Source organism: Lytechinus variegatus, chromosome 12 (genome assembly GCF_018143015.1).
Source record: "Lytechinus variegatus isolate NC3 chromosome 12, Lvar_3.0, whole genome shotgun sequence".
Classification (NCBI taxonomy): domain Eukaryota; kingdom Metazoa; phylum Echinodermata; class Echinoidea; order Temnopleuroida; family Toxopneustidae; genus Lytechinus; species Lytechinus variegatus.
Window position 1 is genome coordinate 7,433,852 of NC_054751.1, and position 27,451 is coordinate 7,461,302.

At 35.3% G+C, this 27,451-nt stretch overlaps 1 protein-coding gene across 1 annotated transcript; it reads left to right on the plus strand.

The window, feature by feature from the left end:
• The first annotated feature begins 8,193 nt into the window (after nucleotides 1-8,193).
• Nucleotides 8,194-27,121, plus strand: LOC121425016 (protein tincar-like). The gene is made up of 4 exons (XM_041620948.1): nucleotides 8,194-8,967; nucleotides 21,321-21,952; nucleotides 23,130-23,488; nucleotides 24,591-27,121. Exons 2-4 carry the CDS (start codon nucleotides 21,786-21,788, stop codon nucleotides 25,748-25,750), a joined length of 1,686 nt encoding a protein of 561 aa, XP_041476882.1. The 5' UTR covers nucleotides 8,194-8,967; nucleotides 21,321-21,785; the 3' UTR covers nucleotides 25,751-27,121.
• Nucleotides 27,122-27,451: the final 330 nt, after the last annotated feature.

Genomic DNA, 27,451 nt, shown 5'->3' on the forward strand with positions numbered 1-27,451 from the left:
TCACATCTTGCAAGTAATGGACAAACTGACTAAAACTGAACAGACTTAATCTCGATTTCATTGCATTAATCCTGGTGGAGTTTTTCCCATTCTCGACTTTAATATCTTACTTGAAGATTGTTGTATTTGTGTCTGTATCTCATGTATGTACATGTATATTCATGTGTATATTGTTAACATGTTTCATTATCTCTACTATATCATCTGATTGATAGAACTCGTGTTAAAGTCCCTTTTTCTTTACGTTTTTACATGTTTGTTCTTTTTTTGTATGTAAAGTATTTTTGGAGGAGATCAACTTTTTATTCAATTATACCTTTCAATATCAAATCTGGAGAACTATGTTTCCTTTAACTGTTTAAAATATATATACACTTTTATGGAATTTCATTCACAGCTGTTATACTATTTTACACTTAGTATATGGTTAGTACTCTTCATGATATAGATCCTGATATAAATGTATTAAATCCTTCCTATTCATACAATTGTTATACCACAAATGAGTTCAATTCGCAATTTAATATACCCTCTGGTTTCAGCATAATACATTTTAATGCTCGAAGTCTACAAAAGAATTTTGACGAAATTACAGACTTTTCTATCATTATTAACACACTCTTTTTCTGTTATTGCTATTTCAGAAACTTGGATTTCTAAAACTCCACTTATTCCCTTTAAAATAGAGGGATATATTTTTATTCATTAAGATAGGCATATCGGACGTGGAGGTGGGGTTGGTTTATTTATATGTGATAACATCAAGTTCAAAATTTGTAATGATATTATTCAAACAGATGAAGAAAAAGACTGTTGCGAAGCATTATTTATTGATTTTAGTGAAAATAATATTAACTTTAGAGTTGTTGTCATGTACAAAAAACTAAGCTGTAATAATGATGTGTTTTTAAACTTTTACAACAGATTACTTTGTGAGATTTCATGTTCGCGTAAGAAACTCTATATTTTAGGAGACCTTAATATTGATTTATGTAAATATCCTTAGGAACTTGATGCCTGTACTTTTTTGAACATCAATTTATCTTTTGGTATTCCCTGTTATCAATTCTTCTACTCGTATAACTTCAAACAGTGCAACACTTATTGATAATATTTTTACAAATGTCATATATTCTAAACTTGATTCTGGTTCTTTAAGTGTTGATATTACTGACCATTTACCTATTTTTTTCATAACAAATATTCAATTATCTAAGAATAAGAAAAAGAATCAAAATATATCTCGTAAGTTGTCAGTCAAAGGAATCAATAAGTTAAATCATGAGCTTTATAACTTAAACTGGTCCCCTGTTAATATATCTAATGATGTGAATGAAGCTTATAATATATTTCTATCCATGTTCAGTCCTATGTTCCTAAGTGTTTACCTATTAAGACAAATAAAGTTCGTAATATAAAGATTATGAAACCATGGATAACCCCAAAACTTATGAGATATATCAAACGCAAACACAAGTTATACAAACAATTTCTAAAAAATAAAACATCTTTCAGTGAAGTTAAATACAAAAGGCATCATAACAAAGTTAATAATTTATTGCGTAATGCCAAGAAAATGTATTATTCTAATAAGTTAATTCAAAGTAAAAACAATGTTAAAGGAACATGGTCAATTATCAACAATATACTAAAAAAATCAGAAAAAATACTCCAGACTATTTTATTTGTGATGAGAAAGAAATCAATGATCCACATAATATTGCCAAAGAGTTTAATTCCTATTGTGCTAACTGTTGTTTAAATAGCACTGTAATCAACGTCTCCTGTTAATAGTGAATGTAACATCACTATTGATAATTATCTTGCTGATAGCTGTCCAAAGTCAATATTTTTTAAGCCTATTACAGAATCTGAAATTGCTGAAATTTGTAAATCATTAAAAAACAGTTATTCATATGACTTTAATTATTCAAATGTTAATATTATGAAGCAAATTATTTTCTCCACTGTGAAGCCTTTAGTACATATTTTTAACATGTCTATTGAAACTGGTGATGTTCCACTCAAATTGAAAATTGCAAAAATAGTGCCCACTTAGAAAAAGGGAGATTGTCATGTTTTCAACAATCATCGTCCAATTTCTATTCTACCCTGTTTTTCTAAGTTGATTGAGAAATGTATTTATAATCGAGTGTACTCTTTTCTTTGTAGCCACAATATTATCACTAACAGCCAATATGGATTCAGAAAAAATCATTCTACTTCCCATACAATTATAGACATTCAAGATAAAATTATTTCATCTTTTAATGATAATAAGTTTGGGTTTGGGATATTTCTGGATTTGTCAAAAGCATTTGACATTGTGGATCACAATATCTTGTTATATAATTTGAATCACTATGGTTTACGGGGAACAGTTTTGAAATGGTTTACTAGCTACTTAGATAATCGCTACCATTATACATATTTTGCAAATTGTTCTTCAGATAATACTTTGATTAAATATGGCGTGCCACAAGGGTCAATTTTCGGCCCCCTGTTATTTTTATTGTACATTAATGATATTACCAAATTCTCAAAAAAAAATTGAATATATACTTTACGCTTATGATACAACTCTGTTTTATACACAACCAAACACAGAAAATTTACAAGAAAATATTGAATCTGAACTCCGCAAAGTTATCACATGGTATAAGACTAATCGATTGATAATCAACTTCAATAAAACATATTTTGTTCAATTCCACAATAAATATAGCAATGTAAGTAATGAAGTAGAAAATATTGTCATATCCATTCACTCAAAACCTTTAAAAAAGTCAGATGATGTTAATTTTCTTGGTATCTATGTTGATAAAAATTTGCAATGGAAGGTACATTTAGACTATATAAACAACAAAATATCAAAGTGCGTCGGTATTCTAATTCAACTAAGACATTATTTACCCCTATCTGCTCTGCTTACTTTGTATAATTCCTTAATATCACCTTATTTAATATATTGTATACCACTTTGGGGGCAATTGCAATCAGTCTAAGCTAAACACACTATTTAAACTACAAAAAAAGCAGTCCGGATTTGCGCAGGAAGTCATTATCTTGCACATTCTGCACCATTATTTTAAAAATTAAACATATTGAATTTTTATGACTTATACATTTATTATACTGCCGTTGGATTCTTTTATTTTCAAAATGTTTTACCATCGATTGTTTTACAGATTTTCAGATAAATGGTAATGTTCACAATTATAACACTCGAATAAACAATGATTTTCATTTATTTAAAGTTTCCTCAACCTTCACAAAAAAATCATTCCGCTTTAGTTTTCCCACTGTTTGGAATTCCATTCCTCGTAACATAAGATCATACACAAATCTAAATTTATTTAAAAGATGTCTTAAAAAATCCCTCTTGTCCAAGTATTAATTATTTTGCTCTCCTTATTTTACATGTTTTTGATGTCATCCTACATTATTATAATGATCTACATGTAGATATGCCTGTGTAATATATATTATAATTTCTTTTGAGAACTTATTCTCACAAGGCCTTTGTGCTTTTCTTCTCTAGTTCTCTTTCATTCAATCATGATATTTAATCAATGCAATGTTATGTTTATTTATGAAATGATTTACTTTGTATTACTGTATGCATTTTTTTATTTGTTTGCATTGTACAATTGTTTTTTTAACCTATTTGAATTTGAATGAATAAATAATTGAATTGAAAAAAAAAAGAATTGAATTGAAATGTATTTAAATGTAGAAAAATAGAGAAGAAAATATATAGTAATTTTATTTTTGTGACAAGCAGATGCCCGGCATGATATATTATTTATCATGTTTATATAAACATGTATGTACATTTCAGGCGCGCTTGAGAAAAAAAATTGTCCTTTGATGTAAGGTAATAAAAAGCATTTTCATTTTCCTTTTTGGGGTGGTGTCATTTAGTTAATTTTTACAACCCTATATGGAAAGGCTGCTAGCATATGATGTCACAAAAACTAGACATTCGAATAATTTAAAATCTGTCGTGGAGTTTCCCTCAAATCTTCACTTTTATTTTTTCTGCTGTTTTAAGAATAGATTATTCGTCAGGGTAAACTTCCCTTTTAAGAAATATCTTTTGTTAATCATCCCATAGCTTCTTTATCGAGGAACCAAGAAAAAAACACCCTCCCATTAAATACGCAACGAATTGTCATTGCCCTTTAAATAATCAGTTGTTCTGATAATATTTCATACATTAAAGGTCAAGTCCACATTAAAAAAATGTTGATTTGAATCAATAGAGAAAAAGTCAGACAAGCATATAGAGTTTCGCTTATATTTTACAAAATTGTTATATGCACAATTTAGTCACTTGCAAACTTGATAATCGATGATGTCCGTCACTCAGTGTTTCTTTGATTGTTTTATTGTTCGAATTACACATTATTTCATTTTCTACAGATTTGACAATAAGGACCAACTTGACTAAACAATATGATTTTAAACAATGGCAATTCAACGTGTTCGGGGATAAATAAAACTTTGTTTCACAGGACAATGAGAAAATTAGAATATTTCATATTTCATATGATAAAATACAAAAGAAATAATAAATGAGTGTTGTCATCAGTTCCCTCATTTGCATCCCGACCGGGATGTGCATATAACTCTTTTGTGAAATTAAGCGAAACTTTAAAATGTCATAACTTTAAAAACGATCGACGTTAATGGCGATCCACGTACTACTTACTAAGAATTCATATCGAATTACTTACTATTACCCGTTGCACGTTGACCGACTAGAAAGGACAACTGATCAGCTACCACTCACCTTTCTTATCCGATTTTTGATGAAATTTTCAGTGTTATATTTGTTGTATTTTTCTCTTTTCTATTCAAATCAACTGTTTGGGGTGGACTAATCCTTTAATAGCTACGGAGACTTTAAAATAGAAAGAATGTGGACAATATAATATCCCTTAAGAACCAAAAGTTTTGTAATGATTCTGCTGTTCAGACAAAACACCGTTATACAAAAGAAAAAGCAATAGTTGAAGATAAGCTGATATTTGCATCGGATGGAATATATATTCTATATCATCTAAAATGTAAACTTCACGATGAATCGGTAAAGAAAAGCAATGTACGTCTTCATATTCCCTTCCAAGATATATTCGCAAATTATAGCTCGTACGCACCCTAAAATGCGCATTCACACACACCCACAGTCACGCGCGCGCACACACTCTAACAAACCCTCTACCTCGTTAAAAATGAAACCCTTTTTTCTTGGGAATGCTCACACACTCAACAAAGACATTGGGTGGAGTTTAATAAAGAATTTTCCGAAATTGTAAATAACGCCACCTCGTGTCCACTGTGAACAGAATTTGAATGTTAACCCTCGGAGCCGCCCCCCCCCCCTCCCTCGACGAATCGCGCGATATTTTCGCCGTGCGAAATTTTTTGACCGCGCCGCTCGCTGACTTTTTACTTTCAAGTCTTGCGCAACTTTTGAGACCAATTTTGCGTCACCCGGGTACGTGGTTTTGAAATTACGCAACATTATGTAAGTGCATGTCAGACCAAAAATTGCTCGAAAACGTGGTTTTGTGTACAAAGTCAATGCAAATTGTGTTTTCAACAAAAAGTCATGAATGTATGATTATTTTCAGTTTTGCTGGTTTAAATGTATTTATTTTATGCTTTTTTGATCCAAGAAGAGTCCCTAACAAATTTGATTGAGAAAGCAATGAAAAACAAAAGGTAAAATAACAGAGAAATACATAAGAAATTGCAAAAAAAATATAATACATAAGAAAATGATTTGATAACACAATTTTTTTCATGTATATTTGCTAAGAACACCACAAAGAGTTTCTATACCAAAAATTAGTACATTTGGAGCTTTATTTAGGGAGTTAGAGGGAAATGTATGACTTCGCATACTAATTACGCATAAATTAGCATAATCACTTCATAGCGATTTGCATGAAAAAAATTACTATACAATTTTGTAGATTACGTCCGAGGCAATACGCGTGCCAATTTTCGGCGCGATCGCGAGGTCGACGGCCGAGATCTCAAGGGGGGGGGCCTGGGAGGCCCCCCCCCCCCCGGCTGTATGAACTCCCAAAATACCCTGGCCTAGATAGGGATAAATGTCAACCCGCTGATTACTGAATAAAGTACTTCATTCACTACTCAAATCTGAAGTACATGGGAAAATGAAAGCAACGTATTGACTGCGAGGCTGCTTTCACAACTATCGTTTATTTGCAGAGAAATTCGACAAAGAGTGTCCATCTCATGCATGTGTAGTCACTCCTGTCTAATTTTTTTTAATGAAATCGAGTTGTTCAAAAGTTATGGCATTTTGAAAGGGAAGGGTTTGTTTTATTTTTGTTTGGTTTGTCATTATCAATATCATTGTGGTAAACTACATGGTGGCTTAGTAGTAGAACGTGTGGGTTGGATCCCCGGCCGAGTCATACCAAAAACTTTTAAAAAGGGACGTTCTGCCTTCTTGTCAGACGCTCGACGCACGCACTGCAAAAACTCCCGTGTTGATCTAACACCTTCCCGGAAACATATTTATGTCCACACCAGAGAGGTATTGAAACAACACCAGTTTGGAATCAAACCGATGCTGTTTTAATACTAATTGGTGTTGTATAAACACCTTTTTGGTGTTTGACCAAAACGAAACTGGTGTTGGTTAACACTTCTCTGGTGTGGACATACATGTATATAGATTCCGGGCTGGTGTTAAAACAACGCCGGAGTTTTTGCAGTGCGAGAATGACAGGGTAATAATCATGACCCTGGCAAGATATCAAATTTCTTGTCACCAAAACGGTCTTCTATTTGTAGTGAAATCCTCTTTTTTTCTTTTTTTTGTGGGGGGGGCTTGTCAAATTTACTTCAGCACCCCCAGCCCAACAATCGTTCCCGGTGCCCTGGTAATAACACATCGTTGTGCAGGGCCGGCTGGAAGAACAACTTTCAACCGAGAGTGTCTACCCTGGGTAAATGAGAGTTATCATTATTACGAGTATGATCATCATCATTGTGATTACTATCATCTGAAATATTTTTTTTTATATTTGTAAGCAACATTATAATGATAAAGCTGTCGAGATCAGTGGCAAAGTTTATATAGTCGTCCGAGAGGGGTAATTGGGCCCTTTGCCTGACCCTTTCTTTGAGATTATTTATTTGGCATAGCCCCCCCCCCCCCTGTATTCGTATTTTGTTGAATTCAAAGAGGGACCTACATGTAAGTGTTCTGATTAATTTGAATCATTAATAATAATAATAGTAACAATAATAATAATGTGATTTGCAATGCGCCAAATATACTCTGCAGAGTGCCCAAGGCGCAGTGAAAGAAAGAGAGAGAGAGAGAGAGAGAACAATACAAATACAAAGATAAATAAAGGAACAATTAAGAATGAGAAGCATTGAACATATTGTACGAAAAGGCAATGCAATCCTATAAAGATTTATGGGTATAATACTATAATCATACTTTGTCATTATTATTTTAATGTATTTTTGCATTATAAACCCATTTTTTTCGCATCCTGTGGTAATTCTACACCAATTCGGCTTTATAGTTGGTTGCTGTTTTACATGTATTACAACTAAAGTTAATGAATGCACTGACCTTCGTCTTTTATTTGTATTGTTTACTGTATTGTATTTATGTCCATAGGTGTACCCCGCAACAAGCCTTTGCTTTTAGGGTATAATATAAATGGGCATAACCCATTGAAATTGTTTTTATTCTAGTTTGGACATGTTGGAAGCCCTCAGTTATGACCACCATGAGTTACAGTGATCTGACATTAGATTCATCTATAGATTTTGCAGCTTTATTTGCAGCTTGTGTGTTCTCCTATCAAATAAATGAATTGTATTCACACAGTGTAGTACTCAGTGGCGGACCGTGACCCGAAGGAGACAAATAATTGGAGGGGCACGGTATTCTTTGTGAACAATGCTATGCCCCTCAAATGCTTTGTCTCCTCCGGGTGACGGTCCGCCACTGGTAGTACTAGTATATTCCATTGTCACGTCCCCGAAACATGTGCATACTTCTGAACCAAAACGTTCCTTAACAAAATAACTAACTTACGAAGTACCCGCAGAAGCAATTGGAATGTAATTACCTCACAAGTGAAAAACCCTTTGTATAATACTATTATAATAGTCGCGTACTAAGACAGTGGCAAAGTTGAGGGTTAATCTTTAACAAAGATCAGTTAGTCATAGTAGCTATATATGCGTCACTAAGATTCTGTAGGAGTTTCTGATAAGCCTCAGTAACCTGTTTTCGGTGCATTTAAATCTAATCAAACAACTTAGAGAGTGTATTATACTAGAGACATGGCTGATTAAATGGGATCAAAGTCTCGGGTCTATCGCGCGTCGTTGTTTCAAAGCAGACGACCTCCTCACGACCTGGGCATCCCTCAACAACATATGCGCGCGTGTGCACACGTTGGGAAGAGCAGAACTCGTCAAAATGCGATGCATAGCGAGTGGATGCATTTTATGCATTGTATAGACGAACAAACGGCGCCTGGTGTGTGAATAACTCGCATTCTGTCTTGTGGGGTCAGTATCAATGAACTTCGACACTTAACGAGCACGGTCAACTCCAATGTAGCCATACTTCTCCCGCGCCTTCTTCAGACCTCCACGCCGGCCTTACTACACAGTGGTTTCTCCGTGCAAGTGTATTCCCAAGAGCAATCGGTGTATATATTTTTACACACACGCGTACACACAGAGAGAAAATGATGCCGCGCCAGCATCTGCGTGAGAATACATTGCTAAGAAGATGATCGTCCAACATCCTTACCCAGCGTCCTTTAAAAAATAGATGGAGCGCAAATCTCGGTTTAATGCGTGAATATTGTGCTTTTTCTGCAGTCAAGGATCTTGAATTAACCACGCTTGGCAGAGCTAAGCCCGATGAGGACCCCGTAACGGCTGGTAAGTAGAGTGAGCTTGTTGATATACTTTGTGTGTTGTTTAAACCATCTACCTACACATATGACCATATCGTAGATGGGTTGCCGTGTTGCTTATTATATCATTTCTGCAGATGTATTTTTAGACAGAGTGCGATGCGTATCGATCGGTTCAATTTCTGATTGAATTCGATTTAGCATTCGTACTACATTTAATTGCACAAAATCCTTCTACCCGTCTCCCTTAATTAACAGCCCGTGCATTAAATGCATCTAGCTTTGAGCGCGGAAGCTATCCGTGTGTATGATGTGTAAATCTTTCGAGAAGTCACTATGTAAATGGCATGGAGATTATATTGTCTGCGTAGTAAAGTCTGCAAAGCACAGGTGACATAAGGTGATATTCAATGGTAATCAATATTCCATATAATATGAAACCAATTTAGGCTCTTATATATTGTATTTTATTATAAAACTTACGTTTCGAATTTTCGGTTTGAACCGTACGTGAATATTGTTATGCCCTTTGCAGTTGGACTGCAAATATAATTGATGCAAATAAATGTGTATGGAGTTTCTTTTGTAAGTTTTGCGCTTATTTATTTGCCCACTAGAGTGTAGAGTCACTATTGTCAATGCTAGTAGGTTCTGATGCTGGATATGCACCTCCCGGTTGCCCCCTAACGCTTGACAGGAGCTAGTGCAACGACAAAAAATATTTTGAACGGACAGTGAAGCATTATTCATTTGACCCCAAGAAAAAAAATGTTTGAAAACATGAAAACTCATATTTTACGTGGGACTTCCAAGCTAAGATTAGAATGAGTCATTGAATAGAACAGGTGTGCTGCTATGTGAGTTCATGAATTGTCTTTCGTAAGGCCCAATACCCCCCCCCCCCCTCCCCTTTCCGGAAAAAAAGAATACGCCCAAAAGAATACCTTCTTTCAATGTTGGTAATGCAATCATAGGCATATTCTAAACAAGAAATTTAATCGCATGCTTTTTTCTTTACAACCTGGAAACTTGCGAGAGAGTTGACAGGCATAGCAACAAACATAATTTGCATACTAAACTCAAAATATTGAACTATATACGACTATATATGTGTGGGGGGAGAGAGAGATGAATTAAACACGTACAACAGTTTTTGACAACTCTTGTATATTCAATTTATTTATTATTTCTTTCACACAATGTGTATATATATTTATAGACATACATGTGTGTTTGTGTATCTTAAAGTTTCACGCATTGGCTTCTGTAAGGTAATAAAATAATGCTGAAGATAATGCTTTCATTGCCAATAAACTTATTGGCAACGAAAGCGTTATCTTCAGCATTATTTTGTTACTATATATATATATATATATATATATATATATATATATATATATATATATATCAAACTTGTCTAAATTGGCAAAAATCTGAATTTTACTAGGGTTTTGTTTCAAAAGGAGCTAAATCCATGAAAAATAATATTTCAAAAGTTCATTAGAAATTGATAATGAATGATAGATTTTTTAATTATGCTAGCACTACCATCATTATCAAAATAAAACAGCAGTGGCTATTAAAGGAAAAGTGGTGAATTACAGAAAAATACCAAAAGTGGATTTAGCTCCTTTTGGAACAAACCTTTTCAGATATATACATATATACATACATATATATATATATATATATATATATATATATATATATTCATTCTCTTTCGGTTGTTCGCACTCTCCTTTTTTGTTGCCGTTGTTTCACTTACATGAGGGACATGTTGGTCCCATCCGTAAATCTCCATGGTTACCACCCCTCTTGGTTCTTGGAAAGCACGGCAACTTTAATTATGGACCTATAATAGATGGACACTCATCGATTAGTTAACGAATTCACCAACATGTGACTGTCATTTTGCACCGAATAACATTCTCTTCATATTTGTCTTCTTTGGTCGTACTGTATTCCGCCGTCAATTAGGCAATGAGTTGAAAGAAGCATGCAGTATCTGATTAGACATTGATGTTGACAACCTGTATGCGCAAAAGATGATACATCACTTAGATCTTGGAAAATCGATGTGCAGTTCTGGTTTACATTAGGTCATTTTAGTTCCATTATGAAAATGTATGCATATTTGAAGCTAAAGGCAATATTGTGATTGTCTATTATTTATAATCACATTTTTCAAATTTTCCTTCTAATATTCCTGAGATACATGGTTCGCATCGTGTTGACATGTGCGTGCGGAAGTGTGCGGATCAAATCACGTTGTATGTCACAAAACCTGCTTTTCAATTTGGCCTCTCAATGTCTACAGCATGTTGATTGAAAATCATTTTCTAACACAGGACATCAGCTAACAAGACCAAAACCATGCAGGAAAGCTGTCCTTGGTAGTCGTTATTGTCAAAACACCTGTCACTAGACGGATCTCGTTCGATCAAAGAAATAATAGCGTTGAATAGTCCATCTCTAACATGTCCATGTTTTAATGTAGTTGTGCTATTGCTCAATAATCACTGCGAGTGATATGTTTACTTCAATCTATTTCATACCTCGTATAATAGCTACTACTCTGGAGCTACGTCTAGGAACCCCTTAGTCAATTTTAGGACGGTCCAGGCTCGAGATATTTATATCTCATTAAAAAGAGTATAATTTGCAGAGCAAAATGCTGAAAATTTAATCAAAATCGGATAACAAATAACGAAGTTATTGAATTTTTAAAATTTGCATATTCCGGGGAAACAGTTATCGGCATGTCTTCATGAATATTCATTAGGTGGGCTGATGATGTCATATCCCCACTTGCTCGTTTGTATTGTATGATATGAAATTAGGTTTATTAAATTTGTTTCTTCCAAGAACTAAAACAATTGGATTGACAACTGAATAAAGGTCAAATCCACCCCAGACAAACATGTTGACTTGAATAAATAGGGAAAATCAATCTAGCAAAGCGCTGAAAATTTCATCAAAATCGGATGTAAAATAAGAAAGTTTTGGCCCTTTGAAGTTTTGCTTATTTTTCACAAAACAGTGATAGGCATTACTTTATTGAGACGGTCGATGATGTCCCTCACTCACTGTTTCTTTTTTTTATTATACAATATTTCATTTTTTACATAATTATTTGGCAATAAGGACCAACTTGACTGAACCATATAGTAGTAACAATGCTCATTTCATATGTTCAGGGAGGAACTAATCGTTGTTTCAATTGACAATGAGGAGAAAATAGAATATTCCCTATTTCATATCATAAAATACAAAAGAAATAGTGAATGAATGACGTCATCAGCCTCCTATATCCACCAGGATGTGCATATAACTGTTTTGTAAAGTTAAGGAAAATTCTAAAGTGCCATAATTTTCATATTTCACGTCCGATTTTGATGAAAGTTTCAGTGTTATGCTTCTTGAATTTTCTCTTTTTATTCAAATCAACTTTTTGTTGGGGTTGACTTGTCCGTTAAGTGCATGAGTTATTTATTGCCGCAACTTAATTCACCATGATGGAGACACATGATTTACACATGTATGAAAAAATGAATCAATTATGATTTCTTGTAATAACATAAGAAAAAAGGAAAGTGGGGATATGACATCATCAGCCCACATGATTGATATTCATGACTATATAACTGTTAAACAGAAGTAACAAAATATTCATACATGTAAACTTTAAAAGTCAATAACTTCATTACTTGTCTGATTTTGATGACATTTATATTGCTCTGTGAATTTTACTCTATCTATTTAGATACAGTGTATCAATATTTTACGCCCGGACCATCCCATAGTTTAAGCATCTGAAGCTTGTCAAAGCACTATGTCGGTGTTGGATACCACGTTGCGTTCAACACGAGACTTAAGAAGGGGGTACAAGGTTTTGACATTTCTAATTCGTGTGGACTCTGCATGTGACTGGACTTGATGTGTCTAGGTACTTAACGTATGAATGCATGAATGAACATTAGCACTGCCAAGGCGATTGCTATATACACTCAAGCAGTAGACAAAAAGACAAAAAAAATCGGTCAATTCTCAAGTTGCCGTGACATTTCAACATTCAACGCTGAATCAAACAGCCAAATGTCAAAATTACGAACATAATCATGGTGGAATCATTCATCCTCCATATGTCTGCCTTGTTGCATTTGGATTCTTTTCTGTTCAGTTTTCCAATAAACATCGAGACCGTGACCCCAAAATATATTCATAAAATGAAAAATCTATGTAAAAAAGAGACAACAGCTATTTGAATTTATTAACTATTTATTTACAATATGTGACAAAATATCTGTCTGCACTTTTTTTGGGGGGGTCTCTTTATTTCCTTAGTTGGAATTTCTATACGATAAAATTACTCGAAAATATTTTCATAAAATTTAACCCCACGATCTCTCTCATGCTCCCTCTGTTCTAAGGATTATGCGTATTTTCTGTTATCAACCATAATTCATCATGGCTAAAAGTATTTTTTTTTTTTTCTTTGTAGTTCTTTAATTCCTCTACCGATTACAATCGAACTTAGGGCCTTTCCACACGTGAATCTTAAATCATCATTGAAATGATGATTGATATTGTAATCGTGACTGTGATTAGCGTTCGTGATTCTAATCATGTTCTAGTTTGGTTTCACATGCAATAAATATTCGTCATTCGCCTTATTTTTCACTGGAATCATCATTTATTTTAGTTTTACCGTGTGAAAGGGCGGTAAATAAAATTATTTCATCTACCCAATCAACATGTTGAAAAGATTGAGGGCCATAAAACATTCGCAAAATGAAGTTCGACACAGAAAGTAACTTCATTGTTTTGTTTTCTTTTAAATTCATGGTGGCCCGGGGAAGATCACGCAGTACAGAAAAGGGTTGGATATTAGATGACTCGCCCAAACACCAACCCAGATGTCCTATGTTTAAACAGGGATTTATTTAAAACATTTAATCAAAAAATTGTCATCAACCAAAGGACCGATGGTTTTATTCTATGCGATGAATGACATATAACAAATCCTACTCGTGAATCGAACCGGGGGTTAGTATTACCGTAATACAAATGTTTGACGTCAAAATAGGTTTTGGTCTGATAAATTGTATTGTGGATGGGGGATGTTAATTAATACATTCAGTTATGCTTATGTTATTTCCCCCTTTTATTTTCTTTTTTTCAATATCAAATCTCCTTTGTATTTTAATGTTTTTATAGACCCCATGGAAGAACAAAGTAATTTATGTCAATAACTCTGAAATGGGCAATCTTTTCGATTATTTTATTTATTTTATCTATTCAACATATATTTGCAATTCATTTTGTTTATTTCAATTGATGTCATTTATGTTATTTATTTATGTTAAATATATTCATATATTGTGTTTTTTTTTCTAAATCGGAAAATAAATAAACTAACAGTCATTCACCCATACTGGAAACTAGTAAGAAAAATTAGCTTTAACCAATTGTCCCAATTTGCAATGGTCGATCTTTGCTATCAATGTTGATCCCCAGCTACAACCTGAAATACATATACATACCTCGTGCAAGCATATCTTGTTTGGAACCGTTTTACAAAAATGACTCTTACGCCATCTCTTTATTCTGATTTTGGCTAACCATGAGCCTAAACGCCCCTTTAAGGTTGATTATTTTTGGGAATAATCAATGTTTATCTGCGGACAAAACTTGGGTATACCATAAAACTTGTTGTAAAGATATCTTAATCAAGATTAAACATAATAAATTGAGTTTATGTGAGTCAAAAAAGAATGTGCAATGCACACGAAGTTTTACAAGCGACACTACTCGCAATTTTATGTGCAACACGATTTTTTTTAAAGAATAGGCCTACTGAACATTTTCACTAGAAATTAGTTTTTTACACCATAATCTATCAATTGTACACATGCGAAAAATTCAGAATGTGTTCGAGTTAAAACAGCATGCATCAATCAGGTGTGATTATTTACGTCTGGGACCGATATTTAACGTCACCATCCGAAAGACGTGACCATGGCTCGAACCTCGGCATCACTTTGTAACTCCCCGATGCAGCTTCGATTACAGCCACAGGCCACAGCACCCAGATAGCATATTCCTTACTTTATAGAAAAAAAGGTGTATTTTTAAGTTTTGTTATTTTTTACAAAACGGTGTTAGTATTCTTTTCATGAAGCTGATGATGTGAAGCATAACTATTTCATTGCGTAAACAAATATGAAATCATCAGTTTATATAGATTTGTTGAATTTTACATTTTAACGAGTCAAAAGCAAATTCTTAGATCATAAGAAGTAAATGAAATCGTTGATATTTCTTTAAATACAATACAGAATAAATAGTGAGCATGTGACGTCGTCAATTTCTCTGTTATTTGCATATCCTCCATGATTGCTGATCACGATTTGGCATATTAGATAAACGTATATATACACACATTCAATTATCGTTTTCTATGAAAACATGTATTGTATACAATATGACAGTGGAGGTTTTGATAATATCGGGGACACATGATAAAAGTTGACCACTATGACCAAGAACAAATACTTGTCTAACAATTCCTTGAATTTGATTTGAACGACCCTCCCAAGGATAGGGTAAAGATTAAGACTGACAAAAAACATTGACCTTTGGCATGTTTGGTTCAAGAGTATTATCCCGTCTTTTTTTGTTTTGCATTTTGATTTTACGTCATGCTAGGTTGTATAATAAACAGCTAAATGTACAAAGAATGAATTTAACTATGGGAGAAAAGGCATTTGCCTCATCAGCTCCATCTCTCTGGAATGCTCTTCCACTGAGGATCCGAACAGCAGAATCACTTGAACCATTTAAAAAATACCCAAAATCTTATCTGTTTTCTTCTTATTTTTGTTAAATATTGTTAGCTAATTTCATTTATTCATGCACCCATACATATGCAAATTATTTTATCTGTAATTCCCAATCCCTCTGCGCCTCGGAATAGTTCACTAGATACATGTAGATGGCGCATAATAAATGCTGTGTTTATTATTATAAACTTTGCGTTAACTCGGTGTACATAGAGTGGACCACATCAGCCCTTTTAATCTGGTGTCCGTTTTACCCCGGGGCGGTTCCAGGGTTTTCCAAACGGGGGCACATTTTCCCCAGGAAAATTTGACAAGCCAAAAAAAAAGGTTGTCACCAAAAAAATAAAGGTGATTTTGTCCCACGTAAACTTTGACAAGCCAAAAAATGTCATCACTTGTGAATAAACGATATATTCCATTTGAAATGTTTACCAAGACTCTCAAAAGGGCGGCATATTGTCTTTTTGAACTATGAACACCATATTAACATAAAAAAATGTTGACTGTGGATCTCAAAAGGGTCAGATCTGGCCCTTGGATCCGCCAATGGTTTAACACCCCATATTTTTCGACAGTACATGTACAGCACGATTCGGTTCTAACATGTCTAATAGAAATTTTTAGTGAAATCAATGTTTAACTTAAAGGTATTGTTTAACTTTGTGAGCAGCCGATTTAAAAAATTCTCAAACCAAGATGAAACATGTGTACCAGTGCATGTATTAGAACTAATAAACCCTGAAAACAACCATTATTGAGAATGAAAAGCTAAAACTACAAGGATAACCCCGATTTTGTAAATAGGCGTCTTATAGACGCCTAAATAGTACACATAAGTGTATGGGATGAAATTAAGATGGTGTTTCCGGTCACTTTATATTTCAATTTTTGAAGCACTAAATAATTATTTTCGAACGCAATTTTTTCTGGGCTTCATTTTTGTAACATATCCTAGACACAGGTGACAAGTGTGACCTTCTAGCTCAGATTTTTTAAAAGTCAAACCAATGTTAAACAATCACTTTAAGCTTTTAAAAAAAATAAATACAGGATGCGCCGGTTCACTATTTTAATAACTGAATTAGTTAGTTTGAGGTTGATGAATAAGATTATTCACCATGCACTTTTTTTTCATAATGCTTGCCATCATCTATATGATAAAATAAGTTGCAGCAATGACTATCTCATGCATTAGGTCACTTGTCAATCCATTTTTTTGGGGGGGTTGGGTATTAATTGGAATATACAACGTGAAAAAAAATCAGGTGATAAATGCAAAAGAACAAGTGGGGACAAGATATCATAAGTTTATCGAATATTCATGAAAAGGGGAATCAAATCGTTTCACCGAAATAATGCAAATATTCAAATGTCACAACTTTGTCAATCATTGTCCGAGTTTGATCAAATTTTTAGTGTTTTGCTTGTCCGATTTTTTCTTTATCTGTTCAAAACATAATATTCTTAGCCTGGAGAACCCCTTTATGTGTATCTTAGTATCTCCGGGAAGGGGTCGGGGTGGGAGGACCTCTCGAACCCAAACACCCTGATAGTACTAGACTGCCTTTTAATCTTTTTATTCTGGTTTTATTACGCTCTCTGCAAACAATTTGTTTAAAGAGATGGGTCACCAGCCTTCAAAGATTATGGATTAAAATAAGAAAACAAAGCATTTTATTGGAGAGCATGTTAACCTTTTATGACTTTGATTTGATAGGTGGCAACTTTGTCTCACTTCCCAAATAATATGTAGGTAACCAACACTAATATCTCGCTTATGTTTTTCTATGACAGTTTTGTTGCCTGTGATTTTCGCAACAGTGCGAAGACTCTTTCTGGAACGTTGAAAACATATTGAAAATGCACGTCAATTCACAGTTAACAGCTTAACGGCCATTGTCGAAAATTGGTGAACCAGGGCGAAAGATCTTCCTAAGATTTGGAGCTAACGAAAATAGCATTATGTCGAGTTCAAGACGACATTGCTGTTTGGATTCACCTTATTTCGACAAAGACTGCTTTCTGATCCCCGTTGCAGAAAGATTTGCAATCAATCGTAACTCTAAAAATCATGCGCAACTTGATTTTCAACCAATCAACAGCGCGCATTTGGGACTTGCGATTGATTTTTTGACTTGCGTTTAAACGCAACTCTTTCTGCAACGGGCCCCTGATCGGCTTTTGACACTAGATTTTCAACTTTCTAGAAAGCGTCTGGGTGGTGGTTGTTGAAACTCCCTATTTAATGAAGGAAAAAAGGTCAAGAAAGACCACCCCTATTATTCCCTGTTTTTGTAATAGCATGATTGATTGGATCAAAATAGATTTTTAGAACGGCTAAAATAAAAAATAAAAAATAAAAACACCATACTTTACATCTTGTCATTTCGAGTAGTGTATTTCGACACGATTACATGAATAATTGTACAATTTGATCATCTTTCTTTCATGAATCTTCGCGAATTCCTAAAACTCATGTTTTCTTTGAACTGACGGGCTCTTCTATTGTTTTGCGTAATAAGTAACATATTATTTCAAACCAACGTGTTACATGTATATGGTTTTGTTTGAACATACAACTTCAAGGTTACGACTCACAATTCTGTGCTTCGGATTGAAGAAATATTGATCGCTTCACTCATGAATGACAATATATTATAATCGTCCACACTTAGTCTTGAGTGACATTCCTATGCGTGAGATATCTTATGACAACTGTAGCATTCCTTCATCGTTGTATTTACATGTACACAGTGACATGGTAATTCATGGATCAAGGTTCAATAATCGTTAGCCTTCCAGCCGTTGTCCTCAAAGTTCACACTCATATTAGGATGATGTGCCACACGGCCGTACGCAAATTTTTTTTCCGGGGTAGGGGGCAATTCGTGTAAAATATTCGAAGAAACTAGAAAGCGACGGAGCGCAGCGACGAAGTTTGCCCTGGGGGTGCTTTTGCATTTTCTAAACAAAAAGTGAAATTGGAGGATTTTGTAAACTCTTTCATGTTATTTTATGAAAATTTACAGTTAGAAAATATCAGTTCCTAAGATTTCTATGGGAGGGCATGCAAAACGACTGATCTCCACTTACACTTTCTTGGTGAAATTGAAGGATTTCTGTAAACAGTTTTAGGCAATTTTTGTAAAAATTTACAGTTAAAAAAGGTCAGTTCTTAATATTTCTATGGGAGGGCATGCAAATCGATTGATCTCCATTGTTTAATGAGTACATGTTTGTTTACAAAACTTTGTTTTTATTGATTAAAAAATCTTTAAATTGATCATCGTTATGGACATTCATGCATGTACAGGTGAAGCAAATTAATACCATGTACTTTCATATATTTGTGTGACCATTGAACCATAACTAGTATTGCTTCGAATAGCATTTGTTTATCTAATTCTTCGATTAGGGTCAAGTCCACCCAAGAAGAACAACAGTTGATTTGAATAATTCATGAAGAATTAAACAAGTATTATGCTGAATATTTTCATTAAAAAAATTCGGGTGAAACTAGATTTTGAAATTTATTAACAAAATGGTTGTGTGTACCACTCAGTGATTTGGAAATTTGACAGTCGATGTTCCACACTCATTGTATCTTTTCTTTTTTATTCTATGATATTTTAAAATACGATATTTCATTTTTTTTTACTAATGTGACAATAAGGACCCTCTGGAATGAACCTCAAAATATTGCAATCATGTTACATGTTCAGTGTGAACTGACACTCGGTTCCACATTATATTGAGAAGAAATATATGATGAATAATCGAATTAAGACTAAAAATACATGATCCAAAGTATCCTCTATTCTACGTGTTTCGACAGATAAAATCCATTTGAAAAATTCCTCCATTCAACTTGTACTCGGTGTCCACAAGATTCCATTTTTAATTCCTCTCAAAAGAAAAAAAAATACATCGATTTGCTCAAATAACCAGACTGATATATATTCATGCATAACTGAACACACTTCATATTATTGGCTATCAAATCTAAGGATATTTACCGACCTTGGATTTTGTATATTATTTGGTCGTTGTTGTTGAGATTTGAATACAAGTGAATCGTACGTAGAATTTCTGTTCCGTTTCATGTTGCTCCTGCAGACAGAAAAAAAAGAACTGAAACAACAAAAAATCTTAATATGCAGGTAAGAACGCAATGGGAATTTTGTAAACGGTATAATTAGGCTTGCCTAAGGCCGTTTGCCAAGAAGGAAGCAGTGAATTTTGCCTATATTTTACAATGTTTTACATTCGTAATTTGGCATTAATTATGCGATCTTCGTAGAAGATGGAATAAATTGGACTTTATTTTATGCCCCATGCCTGCGGGTGACTCTGTACAAGATGTGTGAAAACGAATTTTCTCGATGGTCTTGGGATTTTGTTGCTTGCTGGTCTTGGCTATACATTCAGTGAAACGTCCCGGACTTAATTCAATTATTCCAATATCGTTTTATACTGTGTCACGTATTGACTTAAATAATTCGAGACGTATCAAATCATCATTCAGGCTCGTATAAATAGTTTGTTGTTGTATTATGATAATTGATTCCAGTAAAGATTGAACTTGTATACCAGGGGCGTATAGTTGGAACGGGGAAGACGACCGTCCCGTCGAACGATTACATGAACAGAAGAGAATGAAAGAGAGACTGGGTTGTATTCTTAATGGCAAATATCGGTTTATCATGATAACAATCGTTTTTTGCCTTATTGGCCGAACACACATACTAAGGTGCCGCCAATTTTGCCTACCTGTCATCAACCCCTCCCCCCCCCCAAAAAAAAAAGAGAGGAAATTATGCTGGATTTTATTTTTTCATCCTTATTTACGTTCATTACTGTAACTAATTGATATTTTAATTCATTTTACATAGACTTCATCGGGTAAACTATCAAAAGGAGTAAATAAAAGGCCCATTATTTTCTTGAATTTGCCAACGACATTACTAACGTTGCCTAACATGGTAAAATTAATGGTAATTTATACAACACTAGTATATACGACCAGGTATACGTTCTAAACCAGGTAATTGAAACAAAGTAGAATGCACCATTTGTGTCAATTTATATTTCTCTTAGCCTGAATGGTGACTAAATTAGATTTTGAAGATATCGATGAAAATTAATTTGGGCTAAGGCTGATGAAATTTGTAAACCAAACGAACCAAACAAATCCTTATGGATTACACACAGTCAAACTATGAAATGTCTCAAGAGAGAAATCAGTGGGAGGTTTAGATGTTTCATGCAGTCCTCACCTGCTCACAGTGTGAACGTTGTTTGTTCCCTGTAAATGGAAGACACATTAATGACTACTCAATGATAAAAAAAACCTACCATGTTTCTGGAAATGAATTTAAAAAAACTGACTTTGGATGGTTTCTTATTGGTGAATATTGATGGCTTTGGTTGTTTCTCTTACTGAACTCCCAAGTGCCCATGCGAATCCGGCTGATGTTTACAATGTCGATTTATTTATACTGTAGCTTATTCATGTTATTCTTATTCATTTCAACAGATGATACTGCTCATTGGAACATACCGAGATACGTTGACGTCACAAGTAATGTCTCTGTTCTTCACCATTGACGTCACATTCAACCCTGTTCAATTATAACCTCGTGTGGCATTGATGGACGCTATCGAAGGCCTACATCAGGAGGACATTGGTATTTCAAACGTTTTATATCAAGTCTAAAGAAATTGCGTACCTTCAAGGAGACGGAGTGACTGCAAAGATTTGTCAACAACGTTTGCCATTGAGCGCAATTCTGAATAGATTTAAAATGATACATACTTGCATGGAGTATCAACTTGAAAGGCTTGATGCAGAAGAGGCAGCGTGAACAGTTATCCGTGTTCTAAAACATCGTCGAAACCTCAATGTTTCAGAATACAACTTGCTTGGACAACCTCCGCAAGATTATAAACTTGGAGACATTTCCCAGTTTCAGTCCGCCTCAGGGTTGGGCCTGGACCAACCATGTCGTGTAACCCTTCCAGCATGCGAATGAACTCTTTAGAGTCTATCTGGTACTGTAACTTGGCTGTTGTCATCACGATGTTCTTGGTATTTGATGGTAATCGCAGATACAGACACTATGATTCGCTTAAATGGCCAGAAGGAGAGCGACCCACCCCTGAGTTAAGGTAATGAACAACACGGATCGTTGAGATTTCGGCCAAGCTTTTCTTTCTTCTCTCCTCCCTATTTCTTCTTCTTCTTTCTTCTCCTCATCTCTCTCATCATCATCGTCGTAGTCGACTTCTTACTCTCCTTCTTCCTCTCCTCATTTTGTCTTCTTCCTTTTCTCCCTACATGTTCTTTCATTCCTTCTTTCCGTCCTGCAATTTTTACTACTTCACCTCGTCTTACCAATGCCTACCACGACAGGGAAATCTACTTCAACTACTATTTCCACTGGTTTGAGTATTTCCGTGTTTACAATTTAGATTTTTTAGTTGTTAATTTATTCGTGCTTAAACAGGTTTACACAATCAGATACATAATCACTGTTTTGCACCTCGGTCCTCGGTCCCGTTGCATAAATGTTACAATTATTGTAACTTTGCCATTCCGTGGTAATTTGTATGGAATCCTTGATTTTGATTGGCTGTTGAACATCGTTACCATGGTAGTTATCATTGGATGGCAAGGTTAACATAATAGCTACGTTCATGCAACGGGCCCCTCGAATATAAAAAAGAAATTAAACAATTGTAATTACAACAAGGCATTGTTCATATCAAACCAGTGTAAGACAAAAATAAATAATAAAAAATTAATAAAGGCCTAAGTGGAATTTATGAATCTTATGGATTGACAATGGATCCCACAAGCATATATATATATATATGGCATATACATCGGAACGTGTTCAGACAAATTTGAATTTCCACTACCAATTAGCCTATTGAAATATTAGAACACCTCATTAATTAACAGGCTCGATGATTTATTTTTTACTATGCTTTGAAGACATCCAATTAAACAACTACAAATTGATGAAACTTCTACTTGACATACTGTAAACATGACAGCAATCCAACAGTCCTCTTGGATTGCCCCCGGTAAGCGTCTTTGGCTTTTTGGCAATTTCTCCATATTCAGGTTACTTATGTTCTCCTTCTTTGGTTGTTCTTTGTATTTTTGTAGCTTTTGATACTGGTGTTTTTTGGTATTTTGTCATATGTGATTAATTCTTGTTTTTATTTTTATCATGTTTTATATTGTACAATTTGAATATGGAAATAAGTTAATTGAATTGAATATTGAAATACGACCGAATCTTTATTCGTTCAATCTCGATTTTTCAACTCTATGAAGGCTGTACCTTTGTCTGATCATCATGGCCGCTCTCCTGATCACCGCCTTCATACCTACCCAATACTTCAAGGTCGGGAACCACGCCAACGATCAGTCCAAACTCGGAGCTGCCAAACGGAAGCGGAAGAAAAAGAAACCCGACGAGACTAAGACTCCTAAGGATTGTCAACAAGGTGATGCCAGAGGGGACGAGGAGTCCATCGCCCACATCATCCGAGTGGTCGTCCAGACTGTGCGGTCCTGTCGGAAACATCTAGGACCCATAGGAGCGACGATCCATATCACATCGGCGTTCTGTCTTCTCCTCCCTGTCATCTTTCTCCAAGCCAGGGCCATACAATCCGGTCTTCTGCCACCAGGTTTGTAGCACGTTCCATTCAATAAAGCAGCAGTTAACACCTTATATCAATTAAAGTCTGGATCTGGGCCCCGTCTTACAAAGGTCTGCGATCGATCCGATCAACCACAGCTATGGAAATCCAGCAACATCAACGTCTGAACTGCATGATTAATATTTACTGGATATGGTGTCGTTGTTAACAAAAGACATTGTGCAAATTTTCTTGTAGAAAAAAATGTGACATTGATGGATTTTCATCTCGTTGGGATTGATTGGATCAGTCGTAACTCTTCGTAAGATGGGGCCCTTGAAGGTGCTTCATAAAGGTGTTCTGAGGTTACGAACGAATTCTACTCTCGACTGGTGACCCTATTTTGCTAAATGATGTTCATCTCTGTAGCTGACCGAGCACCTAAGAACATGTTCCGGTCGTGGGTAAAGTCGTGCATTACTGAACGAACTGCTTTAAGAAACACCAAACTGTTCTGATAGTGGCTGTGACTCCGATTGGAATATGGTGGTCCAGTGAAAACCGTATTTCTAAAGAGAAGGGTCGATGTGCAATATTCAAAAGAAAAACGTTTTCTTTGCCAGTGCAGAAAAGATTATTTTTTCTTACCATAGGGTTAGGGTTAGTGATATGTTAGTCTAGTTTTTTCTCATTCCTCAGTGAGAAATTTGCATTATTTTATTAATTTTGAAATTGTCATCACCCTAGTTATAGGTATATCTTTTTTGGAGTAAGATTTCATTGAAGATATGACTGTCTGAAGACTCCAATTTCCCTTATATCTCTTTCTCGCTCTATGTCTTTGCATCAATCTGTGTTTCATGTAGGGTGACAAGACATTTGCCCCTTCGACATTTACACCGGTCTTAATATCGCATAGGGCATATGATTAGAGTAAGGATTGTAATGACGTTTTTATTTTCAGAATAATATAAGGATAAGGATTGTGGTTGACTTAGTTTTGAAGGTTAGATTTATGTTTGGCTTAACATGCAGATTTTCCATCGGAGCAATTGGAACCTTTTCTAGATCTCGCAGTGTATTCAAGAAGTGCACTTTTGAAATAGTTATGATTTATGATAAGTTTTTAAATGCGTTCTTTCTTTTTCAGAAATGATCTGGAAATCGGAGGTTGGGGAAATATTTCTCGTCGAGGACTCCACAAACATCACCTACCTAAGAATTCATGCATTCGTCGCCCCATCCATCGAATACCAATCCATCTTACCCACTGAATCGACTCCGTCAGCAGAGCACCAGTCTGACGCAGTCTCAAATCTTGATGACTCGTTCAGCACAGTCGTAGTGACAATCAACTACCTCAATTACGTGGTGCCACTCTTCATCTACGCCATCCGTTACGCGGACGTATTCTGGGCGTGTCATAAAGGCTTCGCGCTGCTGATTTCCATACAACTTATGATGAATGCGGTACAGTATGCATTAGGTTTCATCGGCATGTCACTACTATATAAACTACACGGGTTTGGTTGGGAGAAGTACAACATTAGCGCAAAACCAGTGTTCTCGTCGGGACCATCATTAATTCCGGCATACTTAATCAACAATATCACGGTATTCGTAGCAGCGGCCATTTTGTATTTGTACGGGTACGGCCGCCTGAAGCATAATCAACTGAGGAGGACTAGAAATAGCGACGATGTCCCGATAGAGACCTTATTCGTCCTTAAATATAATGGGTTTCTGCCACAAATTGCCGCCATGGGTGCGCTTGTTGTCTTCATTTCTTGCAAGACTCCGTTCATACTAGAATACATGAGCGTTTATCGGTTCTCCGGGGACCAGAGAATGCTTTGCTGTGTTGTGTTTGATAGTTTATACATCGTGGTGTGGTTCGTACTCTGGGTATTCCTGACGATCAAGAGACACTGGGCTTTCCGCCACGTCCACCACAGTCATGACTACGGACTCTACGACAGGGGAATACCTTTGCAGTTGACAGAGGGCGTCGAACCATTTCCCCGTCAAGACAAGACTGTCACGGAAACCCAGCTCACTGGTACCGCGAAACCGAGTGATCCAGAAGAATGCCAATGCAAGAAGAAGAAATCAACCTTTCCAAACGGATACCTCCAAATGAAATACGCACAGAATGGAGAAGTTGTCGACAAGTACACGAAAGTCAGTGACGTTGAAACACCCGTCGAGGAGGTCGATCTGCCGCCTGTAGATCTTCCTGTGGTAGTCGATCCGAACGTGCCCGATGAAACGGACGTTAATATATTTTCGAATCCATTGTCTACGGCATAGTTAACGGTGATGCATATTTTAAATGCTTGATTGTTGCAAATATATTCATCTGTTATTTACGTTATAATTTTAAAGAAAAATAAAACAGGTGCTCATGAGTTGTTAGCGATTGACAGTGCTGTCAAGTTAACAGATTTTCCGTGTTTAATACAGAAAATGAGAATAATACTGATGGTTTCAAGTAAAATATTGATTCAAGTTTCTAAGGTTCCTGTTTTATGTGTATTCCTGTGGTATTTCTTTGAAAATACTGGCCTCCTCACCAAAATACTGATTTTTGGCTGTTAAGATACTGAAATCTTCTTGTTCAGGTTGGCAGCTTTCGGTTGAACCCAGCATTAAGATGTAATTCTGTATCTCCATATCCAATTTTCTGATTGACTATGACGTAAAAGATTTATCCGCAAAGTTGTTAATCCAGGTTTTACGTGTTTGAATTCATGAGAATGGAAGAACCTAGAGTAAAGAAAGCTATAATTCCTCTAAAAAGTAACGAGTGTCCCTTATGATAATTGATTAAACAAGGGATTTAAGGTCTTGCATTATATCAAATAAATACTCCTATTTGAATGGACAATCAATGAATGAGCGACTAACCTCCCTTTCACACGGTAAAAAAAGAGCAACTTGAATGATGATTCCAGAGAAAAATAAGGCCAATGACGAATTTTTAGCACGTGTGAAACGAAAACTAGAATCACGAACGCTAATCCCAACCACAAATTCAAATTCTACTCCGGAGGTGAATTCCAGTCAAGTTTCACTCAAATTACGGTACGAATTTTCCGTGTGAAAGGTCCGATGATTCTAAAAACGAATTACAATCATCAATATAATGGTGATTCAAGATTCACGTGTGTGAAGAGGCCCTTGGTTGAACCACGTTTGAGTGCAGTTTACCAAACGATGGAAATATTTACCCATTTAGTGAACGAATGAAAGTTATTAGCAACTAGAGCACTAATAGCTTGAGGACATCTCCGGAGGATTTGGTGCCTTACCAAAGGACATTATTGTGCATTGACTTGGAAATAATTCTTCGAGAATGTCCCTCCTAACGTTCAAATATCTCAACTCGTTTATTTTCATGAACATGATGAAGAGACCCTTCTTTTGTCTATCTCATTTCCAGGGGCGGCGGAAAGTACTTTCGTTTGGGAGGGGGGGGGGGCAAAGCTAAAAGAAGAGCACTTTTATGTCGAAATGTGCATTTAGGTGCCAAAGGCTATTTTCACCATAAAATATATTTTTGTGTTTTGCAGTAATAAAATTGAGGAATTTCTTTTTAAGTGATTTCTGATTGTTAAGATATATAATATTTCGGTTTCATATCTCTGCGAGCGAACGGTTTGGAAAAAAATCAAATCTGAAGTATTAAAACCCCCCTTTTTCTAAATTATCGCGCTGATTACTGTTAAAATGGCATCTTTTTGAGATGTTGAGAGCTCAAACTTTTGGACATTTCATGTAATAAGACATGAAAAGCGAAGCGCGAGCTAAAAGTGTTAGGATACTGACCTAAAAAGAAACCTCTGAAAGACTGCAATCAATGACTCATGAATAGGGGAAATATCTCATCGATCGAATAATGCGAGTGCTAAGCGCGAGCTGAAAATTTGTGATACTCTAACCTGAAATCTGGACATTCCTCGAATATTTTGTAACCCGGAACTGAATGAGTACCCTACAGAACAATGAATG